This window comes from Micromys minutus, assembly GCF_963924665.1.
Source record: "Micromys minutus genome assembly, chromosome: 3".
In the NCBI taxonomy this organism is placed as follows: domain Eukaryota; kingdom Metazoa; phylum Chordata; class Mammalia; order Rodentia; family Muridae; genus Micromys; species Micromys minutus.
The window spans coordinates 85,429,168-85,439,762 of record NC_137972.1 but is presented as its reverse complement, the minus strand read 5'-3'; the positions used below and the strand labels follow the sequence as shown (position 1 = coordinate 85,439,762).

The following is a 10,595-nucleotide window of genomic DNA, read 5'->3' as shown; positions in this document are numbered from 1 at the left end:
GATGTAATATTTTACATGTAACGCAGTAGGCTGTACCAAAAAAAGCTGTTATAAGGCAAAAAAAAAAAATGTAGACACTTGGGTTGGTCCTGTCACATGTGCCTTCTTGCTCACATGGTTTGGTGTGGACAGCAGCCACACTAGATGTGAGTGTTACAGAGTGTAGGTGGGACACAGATAGTCTCAGTTTACTGCTAATTTTAGGAGGTGCCACTATGGTGGGGTAGGGTGAGAGACTTTTATCCATTAACACTCGTGGGAGAAACTGACATGTGAGTCAGAAATCACCAATAGACTAAAGACTGAAGGAGAAATTTAACATTGCTATTGGACCAAGGACTTATCTTCCACAAACTACCACATGAATTATCTAACCAGTAGCTCCCAACCTGCCCTTTGGAGACATAGTGACGTCAAACTTTGTTGAAATTAGTGAACATTTAGTCTTATGGCTAGAGTCTCAAGTTCCTTCTATCTGTAAGGATACTGTTTCTCTTTTTCATATTCCTTAGAGAAAGTTGCTAAATTTTAGCTTTCTGTTGGAAGGAGCTGTGGAGCTGCTTCCATGAACCTATGATGTGCTAATGCTGTGCCATTTCTTGCTAGCAGGAACTAGCATATCTGCCTCAACCTGCATATCATTATCAGTATCATTTATTATTTCTTAGCTTTTTAGAGATTGCCAGTCACTATCAATAGCACCGCAGACTCTGCAAAGACCAGGAGAAAGGCCTGCTTGCTTTCTCCCTGATCTAGCTGTAGACCAGCTTAGAGAAGAATGAATGACTTGGTACCCCAGCTGGCTTCTAGAAAAGAGAGATGAAACAGTTCCATTTATGTAACTGGCATCTTTAAGTGAGGGCTTAGGAGTTTTGAATGTGTGTGTGGAACTTATTTTTTCAATGCCTGTTTTTCATGATGGTTCTTAAACACTTTAACCTTGCCTGTAGCTCACCATCCAGCAGAGGTAGTAGAAAAGAAAGAATACAGAGGAAGTGGATCTGTTTAGAAAGGTTCTCTGGAGCAAATCCTATCTGTGCTGTCTGGAAACCAGCAGTCCAGTTCACAGGTCAGCAAACGGCAGAGGCTCAATCCGCTTGAAAACACTTCATGGATACATCAGAAGTCCAGTTCTGGAGACACGGGGTAGCAACAACCTAGCAGAGACAGCCAGGCCTCAGCCTAGGCTAGAGTGGGCAGGAGGGAGCACCAGGAACACCAGGAGAAGTTCTCAGCTGTGCCTCTCTCAGGGGAGCAAAGATCAGTGAAGACACGAGACCCACAAGCGTTGGGTAGATAGGTGTATTAGGTAGATAGGTGAATGAGCAAGCCAAGCTTTGTCTCTGTCACTCCATCCAGTCCTTTTTATACCCTCCAAATATCATGTGTCCTCCATGTGCCTTGCCTCAGCGTGTACATCCAATTGGCTGGAGTCCATGGAGTCCCAACAAATGGAGCTCAACTTCGCAGTGTAAGGCGGACCAATACATGTTTGTTGTTAGCAAAGAATTCTTCATCACGCATTCTTTCACATGCTTGCTTTAGCAGAGCATCCTCTCCTGTGTCTGCCTCAGTGAAACGCCCCTTCACGAGCCTGCTTTAGTCTTACACCTGTGTCTACTTTAAGAAAACACTATTTCATGTGTTTGCCCCAGCAAAACACCATCCATCACAACTGGCTCTTCAAGAAGCCCTTAAGTTTCTACCTCATGTGTGTGTGCGCGTGTGCATGTGCGCATGTGTGTGTGTGTGTGTGTTGGAGAGAGCAAACAGAAGATTTAAGTTTTACTTTGATTTCTAGCATGACTAAACTTGATTTTTAAAAACTATGTTAGTTTATTACTAAAAATTGGGAAATACAGCAAATAAAACACAGACTCATAGAAATAAAACTCTTATTATTTTAATTTATTTTCTACTAATGCTTTTCTGGCATATTTTTATACAGTTGACTTTACATCTATATATCATTTTGTCTTGTTCACAAGCATTTCCCTATAACACACACACACACACACACAAGAGGCAGATTCTTGCTTTTTAGTCCCTGTAGAACTCATGATCTTCCTGCTTTTTCCCATGTCATATTGTATCATAGTAGTATATCACACCACAACCACACTATCATACACGTGTGCATGGTTTTTTAAGACAGGCTCTAGCTTTTTAACCCAGGCTGGCTCATATTACCTCCAGTTCTGAAGTGATGCTGTTTATGAATGTGCCCCCATGTTGGGCATATAACCATTTTTAATGTTAAAGTATTTCTACGGCAGTGAAGCTCTAGCATGGTTGACTATTTTCTTGTTAGGCAATAATGTTTGAATTCTCATTAATCACCTGTGCTTTTTCTTTAGGATTATTTCTATGATAAAACATTGCAGGATTAGACTTAATATTTTTTAGGATTTAGATATATTTTAACCAGAGGATTGTAGCAAAAACACCCTTACACTATCAATATATAAACACACTTTATCTTATGGTAATACTGCTGATATTAGCCACTTTCTAAAAGAAGAAGAAAAAAGCTTCCAACTTTGATAGTAGAACAGTATATTTATTGTAATTCTATTTACATTTCTCTGATAATTTGGTGTACCATCTTCTGTTCTTTTCTAGCAACTGTACCCATTGCTTACATTTTCATCATGAATGACTAATTTTATAAAGTCTATTAAAACAATGATAACATTCACTAGGGTGCATTTTATTATATAGATTTAAGTATTGGTTACACATACATTCTAAAGGCTGTAGTTTATTGATATGAATAAAACAAAGTACACATGTCCAGAGATCACTATATGCTAACATTAGAGTAAGGACTTTCTCCAAAGAACACGATTAGTCTTATAGTACACTGGCTGTAGAAGGTAAGATTAGATCCTCACATCAAATGAGAATACATAATCTTTACATTAAGGCAGAAACACATTACAAAGGTATACTGTTAAAGTCTAGAAGACTGTATTGGATTTGCTGAAGAATAAGTTCTTTTATTTACCTCTTCAAAGAACCGATTATTTTCTTCACCTCTTTATGTGCATCCTTGTCCTATGAGGAAAAGCCAAATGTAGAATGAGATGCCACACATTTAGACTGATACTCTATTACAAATAGACTGAATATTTCCCAGGAGCGCATAGGATGCAGATGTGTGAGAATGTAGTTAATGTAAGGCACTGTTTCTCCATGAAATCTAGAGTGGGATTCAGGAGGTGATGGTGTCCCACACAGGCTGATACATTGACTCTACCAGTGTCTTAGCAATGGAGCGGCTTCCCTTTCTAAAAGGTGTGAAGAAGCCGTAGTCCAAGCTGCAGGATCTGAAGTTACCGGAGATTACCCAGGAAGAGCTAAAGATACTTAGTTTATATATAAAATATGTCAAATTATATTTCCTAAATGTTATATAGCTCATTATTTACTTATCAAATAGTTTGTACTGAGATTACTCTCCAATGGGTGATTAATGTCATCTGAAAATATAACAATTTAAAAGAAAGTTTACTGCCTCTTTCACTGCCAACTAAAGTGATTTCTCTCCCACCTGAGCCTCCTCAGGATATGCCAGGATGCTGAACTCAAACACTGCCTTTGGGCAGGCAGCAGTGAGGCTGTTGATGAAGTAATTATTTCATTCAGCAATCATTGCATAATGTCTTAGACATAGAAATTCCTTTTATTTTCTGTTTTAAAGACTGTTTCTTCGGATCTGTCATTAGCTCCTTAAAGTGGAGAGATGGTCACAGAAATAATGGAAATAAAGTAGTTTTTGAATTCTTCGAATCTAAGCATTTGATACACATTCACTTGGGCTTAGCGAGCAAATGGTTGACTCAAAACTGGAGTCTCAGTAGCCACTGGATACTGCTGAGTCGAGAGTGAGAGACAATAGACACAGCTACAAAATGACGGAAATGTGAAGAAGTTACAAGCGCCACAGACAAGATGGCCTCTACGAAGGGAAAGGGAGGGGAGGGGTCTTCACTGGAACTCTTGCTGTTGTTAGTTTAGCAGTGAGTAAACTAGCTACAAAATCACTAAGGATCTATTTCAGACTGAAAAACCTTTAGAGACAGGTGGTTCTAGATATAAATTACTTTATCCTATATTCTTGATAAAGAAACTGAGTTCCTAATCACACACACATTTAGCAAACAACTTCATGATACAAATAAAGACTAGAAAATTAAAAAAAAAAAAAGACATGGTGATTACTTGTTTATGCTTCTCTCTCTCTCTCTATTGATTTTATTGGATATATTTTATTTACATTTAAAATGTTATCCCCTTTCCTGAATTCCCCTCCATATCCCCCCCCCTCCCTCTCCTCCTGCTTCGACGAGGGTGTTCACCCACCCATCCACCCCCTCCAGTCTCCCTGCCCTGACATTCTCCTACACTGGGCATTGATCCTTGGCAGGACCAAGGGCTTCTCCTCCTATTGATGCCCAACAAGGCCATCCTCTGCTTCATGTGCAGCTGGAGCCATGGGTCCATCCATGTGTACTCTTTGGATAGTGATTTAATCCCTGGAAACTCTGGTTGGTTGGTATTATTGTTCTTATGGGGTTGCAAACCCCTTCAGCTCTTTCAATTCTTTCTCTAACTCCTCCATTAAGGACCCTGTTCTCAGTTCTATGGTTGGCTGCATATTTTCATATTTTCCAGATTTTGAAGCTGCATTAACCTCCAGTGCAGCTCACTGTTCCCGCCGACACTGTCCTCTGTGTGAATGAGAGTTCTGGTTCTTTGCACCAATGCTTCCTGGGTGCTAATATGTTTGACAGTGTCCTTGGAACTAGGAAACAGTGGCAAATAAAATAGACATCTGTATGGAAGCATCCCACAAATAACTACACAGTCCCAATTGCCCTGTATGGTCTGGAGGGAAGGTACGAGAAGCTTTCTTGGCAAGGGATACTAGGTGGTCTGTTGGAAGACATGAAATTTGGGGGACCAGATAGAAGGTTCTCATGATCTGTAGTCAAGAAAGAAGCTGCTGGTTCTCCAGTCTGGCGGTGGCAGTGGAGATGGTGCCAGTGAAGTTGCTCTAGACATGTTTAGGAAGAATTCAGAGATTTTAGTCACTAGGTGTGTGGATGTCTAGGTTTTAGGGTACTGAGGGTGAATGAGGCATGAAAGGTAGTTCAATGCACTTCCCAGCTTGGGGTGTGCATTGTTTATAAAGAGGAGGAGCATGAATAGATCCAACGGTCTGATGATTCATTGAATCTGACATGTCTGAGAGACATCTAAGCAGAGATGTCTGTTAAGTAGGAAGTTAGTCTAGAACTCAGGAAAGAGGTCTAGAGGGTCAACTTTGAGAAGCCCTGGTACACAGATAATATTGAAGCCAGAGAGAAGATATAGGACTAGGGGTGGGAAGAAGGTTGGAGAAGAGACAAGAGACCAACAGACTAATGACTAACACTGGGCATCATCAGTGTCCAACCTACCTGTGAAATCTCTGAAGTTCATGCATGAACACTTGCATGTCAAATCTTTAAAAATATATGTATATATCTGTTAAATATGCTCCAATAAAGATTGAATAGTAAAATAAATAAATGTATTCGCTGATAGAGCTCTGGCCGTTCATCTCAGTACTGGTGAGTGCCCCACACTTTTTCATTGCCTAGGCTTACCTCTTTGGTGACTATAGGTAGTAACAATGCCAAGTTACAGAATTTCCAAGCCTCCCGAGATTCCCCAAGATCAACATAACACTAGAAATGAAAAGAAACATTTATATTAAAGGCAACCCATATTTACTGCAATGTGCTCAGAGTGATCTTTAAACACTGTAAGTGGTCTCTCTGCCTTACCTTGGCCACATACATATAGTTGGACATAGAATAACCAGGTTGCAATTCTTCAGTCTGAATTAAGAGAAAGCAGACAAGAGGATAACAGTAATGATACAACAAGAACACCAGTCGTAAAGAAAAGGGACATATTTCAAAAAATCAGACCTAGTAACCAATGGCTGTTTCATGTTTGAATACATGTCTAGGCTTAAGTATGTTTATATGGAAAGAGCCTTTAGAGAAAGCTATTAAAGTAAACTAACATTTCCATTACGGTCACATGTAGTCATTGCCTTTCTTGTTATTGTCCTATCTGACCTTATTTTCTTCTTAGAACAAAAACAACAGGAGACATACTCTCCTGAGACAGGCCCTACACATCCCACAGTCTGTTTAGGAAGATGATGGTAGGCCACGGCTCTCACCCCATGGCAAGCATCTTCTCCTAGATTAAGAATTGGTTAACTTTCAGTGCACCTGGTCTCTGCCCTACTCAGAAACCAGTTAAACAGTGCTTCCTGTCAACTCCCAGACTGGACACAGATGGGATTTCCAGTTCCCAGACTAGAAAGGACCAGCTGCTGAAGTCTATACACATATTCCAGTTATTTTGTTGTCTGAAGTTGGGGAGGAAGGAGAAGAACCCATGTGCGAATGTTATCCAGATGCGATTTTCTCAGAGCCAAGACAAGTACTGAACGGGTAGATAAACTATATGCTTAAATATGTGCAATACTGCATTCAATTGTTCAGAGTTGTATCAGCAAAGCAATTGCACATGACAGACAAACACACCTTAAGGAAGTTATACAAAGCTTCATGAACTGTTGAAGATGGTATTTCCCCAAACAGAGTGGCAGCCATTTTTTTCTCAATCCAGCTGAGTTTTGAGACCTACACACACAAAGGAATATCACTTTTAGAAATGGATGATGCCTCTCCAATTAGTTACATGTGTAAGCATATATGTACCTATGTGAATATACATACAACAGATGTTGATAAACATACTCGTAAGTAATGATGCAGTGTGTAGTGAGCAGCCTGCCTCTGCTACTCCTGTCCAGTTCATGCTAACCTCCTGAGTCAGCACTTTCTTAGAGATGAACACGTTAAGATAATTCCTAGTCTGGAGGGAGTTTGGAAGGCTGAGAAGACGTACTTACTACTCAGGCCCCTGAGAGGCTCTCTGCAGACTGTCCTACACCCATGCACACACAGGCAGCACTAAGGAAAATCAGTGGGTTTAAAGAAAAGGGGCATTTGAAGTTGGGAGGAAGATGGTAGGAAGGCAGAAGAGAAAGTGGAGAGGAAGGGATGGGGTGGATTTGAACACAATAAGCATGTATGAACTGCTCAGATAATAAAAATAGTAATCACATTTAATTTCACATTGCCATTCACTTTACTTTTTATTTCCCACAATTATGAATATTGGGTGTGTATCATGTCTCGGAAATGCTACTTAAAGGCACCGATGAAGGTCATGTCCTCACAGTGAAGTCAAGCATCTTCTCAACCCACTTTTCAATTTTTGGGTAGTCACTTTCTATTAAAAAATAAACACAAACACAAAAACAAAAAACACCCCCCAGCCCTTAAAAGCAAAAGCTGAAAGAAAGCAAACCACTGACACAGAACCTGTGGAGCTCAGGGTGCAGCTCCGCGGTGGAACACTTGAGTGTGCCAAGGCTATGGGCTCAGTCCTTGGTGCTGACAAAACTATGTGCGTTTCTATACAATCTTATTTATTGATTTGCTCAGTTTTGTTTCTTTTAAAGCTTTGTAAAAAGTCTATTTATTTCCTTTTGTGATTTTTTTTTCACCTAGCATTACTTTAATCTGGTTGATGGCATAATTGAAGTTTAGTCATTCAAATACATTACCAAATGTGGAGTTTAATATGCTAATTATGTGCTTTACATATGAATATTTTTTGTATTCTTGATCCTTCAACTATCAAAAAACAAAAAATAAAAAAAGGCAGGTTAGGGCTGGGAAGATGGTCAGGGCAAGCATCAGAATCTGTGCCCAGTGACCCACACTTAAGTAAAAGGTAAGGTGACAGGACCCTTGATTGTGAACTCAGCAATGAGGTAAGGGTTTGGATAGACAACCCATTCCTAAACATTGTTACCCAGCCAGCTTAGTAGAATTGGTGAACTCCAGATTCAGAGAGAGATCCTGTCTCAAAAGACAAGGTGGTGAGTTACTGAGGAAGGCAACTGATGTCAACATCTGGCCCCATAAGCACATGCGCACACACACACACACACACACACACACACACACACACTACTGCCTGCCCCCCACACCCCATCAAGAAGCATGTGAATTCTACCAGGATTTTTTCAATTTGCAAATATGTACATATTTGCATATTTTGGTCAGTTTTTATTTTATAGTTTTGATGCTAGTATTAGGAGCATATTAAGTTACAGATTTTTTCACAGTTAATTAAGCCTTTATTTTTGCATGGCTACACTCTGTAGCTCTACAAATAATTGCACTTTAAAATATATTAAATTCATTTATATTCATATAATTCAAATTAAATTATATTTATGTTTAAGAAATATAACTCATAAAGTGCACACAGGGAATACAGCAGGTCTTCAATAAACAGAGCCTCTTCCTTCTCTCTAGTCCTTTGTCTTTAATAAAAAGGTTCCTATTTTTGCTTACTTTAATTTCTTTACCAATTATAGCTAACAGAACTGCAGCTTTTTCACGCACCTCTTTAGACATTTTTTATTCTGTAACACTTTCTGTAAGCTAATGTACTATTTACAACACTGGGCCTTAGGTTGACCAACTGCCCGTGTTTGAGCTATTTCAATGTCTCCTGTCCCATTAAGTTAGGTTCCTTGAAGGAACCCTACCCTTTATCATCTCTGAAGATATTTCTGGGGACTGCAGATTAGTGGTGAAGCACTTGCCTAGAATATGGAATGCAGTTCTGAGTTTGATCCCTACAAGTACAGACTGAAATTTAAAAGAAAAGAAAAGATAAGGATTGGTTTGGTATTTTATAGCTAAACCAATGTCATTGTCTGGCCAGTAACTTAACACATAATTTATGCTCAATAATGCTGGTTAATACAAATACAAATAGGACTTTCCAAAGAACCATGGTTGGCACACTTGGACACAAAACATGTGTGATAGCTGACCTTAACCTGGGAGAGCCCAAAGTATGACTTCTGCAATTCCATGGAAAGAGAAGAACTGCACATGTGAGCATATACATACACACTACACACACACACACACACACACACACACACACACACACACACACACACACACATCCCTAAATATAATATGCAAATGTAAGCTTATAAACAATGCATATATTATAATTTAAAATTAATATTTAATTTAAAAACACATATCTAAACATATACACTAAAAACTAACTTTAGAATGCTCACTCTAGTGTGCAAAAGGTAAAATCATGAAAGTGGATAGGCTGTTGAAAATGTATCTAGTGTCCACACGGTATCCAAGTAAGTGCTGTAAGCAAAGACAGTAACTTACAGTATAACAATATCTTCCATTGAGGTAATATAAAAGGGGTTCTTCAGGCAAAAGCTGGATGGCTATATCTAGATGCTTCTGAAAAGAAAATTCACAAAAAAAAGTCATCTAGTTTCAGCAATGGCTGAGCTGAGCCTTAACAAAGCCCAGGGACCTCAGCTGTCTGACTGTCTCAGCCACTTCCCCATTCCTTCCCATGAACACAATTAAATCTCAGCAATAATCCATCAAATCTCCTGCACGTGTATCTGAAGCTGCGAATGGGCCTTGAGGAGGCCATGCTTCAGTGTGCTCAGTACCTCAGTGAAATGTCTCTCGGACCAAGACTTGCCCAGTGAAGACGTGGTGACCCAGAAGCAAGGTTCTATACTAGATGGCACGAAGCACGATTTAATGTAAGGGAAATGGCAGCTCTGGAGAGGACAGGGATCCACACCCACCTCAACCCCCCTCCAACACTGACATTCAAGGAAGAGCTGTTTTCTTCCACTACAGTTACTGAGTCAGACAGATTAGTTAGTGGGTTACAAAAATTAAAAGCAATAGTACATTGTTATTCAGGCAAGTTGCTTATTTTGTTCATTCAGCATGGTAATTTTAAGCTTTAGGTTAGACACTTTGCTTTTCATTTCCTGCACCAAAGGCAGGTAGTGGTTCTCAATCTGTGGGTCACGACCCCAGTATGGGTTGCATAGTCAATATCCAGCATCTCAGATATTACATCACACTATGGTTAATAACACTATCAAAATGACAGTTATGAAATGGTGATGGGAGGATTTTATGGCTGGGGTCAGCACTATGTGAGAAATGGCTGAATTAAAGGGTTGTAGCACTTGGAAGGTTGGGAAGCACTGTAAGTAAAGGCTGCTGATTACTCCTCTCAGTCATATTTTATGTGTCAGTGAGCTCATGACCAAAGGGCTAATCTTCCATCTTTGGAGGAATAAAAGGCCAACAATCATTTATGTGGGAACAATCTTGTGCCATCTTGAATAATCATTACCCACCCAAATGGTTTGATTGTTTTTGTTACAGTATTGCCTATTTCATTTTCTGCTGTTCAACCATCAAAATAACCCCCTAGTGCTCCACATGCCGACTAATCTCATAGCAGTGAGTTGAATGAATCTATACCTTGAAGAGATGTCCACAGTTAATTTTGTTTTGCAAGCCCTCAAATTCAGATACATAACCACACAAAACCGCATACCTGGAAAGGAGAAAAAAAAAGTGGCT

At 39.6% G+C, this 10,595-nt stretch overlaps 1 protein-coding gene across 3 annotated transcripts in view; it reads right to left on the bottom strand.

Annotated features, from left to right (window-relative positions):
* Window positions 1-2,695: 2,695 nt before the first annotated feature.
* Window positions 2,696-10,595, bottom strand: part of RMDN2 (regulator of microtubule dynamics 2) — a gene marked incomplete at its 5' end in the record, with an annotated part of 47,705 nt that continues 39,805 nt past the window's right edge. For all 3 annotated transcript variants that reach the window (XM_080913904.1, XM_080913902.1, XM_080913903.1), the window contains 6 exons: window positions 2,696-3,057; window positions 5,655-5,735; window positions 5,835-5,888; window positions 6,612-6,710; window positions 9,357-9,434; window positions 10,494-10,569. In XM_080913904.1, coding sequence (XP_080770030.1) covers window positions 3,004-3,057; window positions 5,655-5,735; window positions 5,835-5,888; window positions 6,612-6,710; window positions 9,357-9,434; window positions 10,494-10,569 — 442 coding nt within the window. In that variant the 3' untranslated portion in view covers window positions 2,696-3,003. The remainder of the gene's footprint in view (window positions 3,058-5,654; window positions 5,736-5,834; window positions 5,889-6,611; window positions 6,711-9,356; window positions 9,435-10,493; window positions 10,570-10,595) is intronic.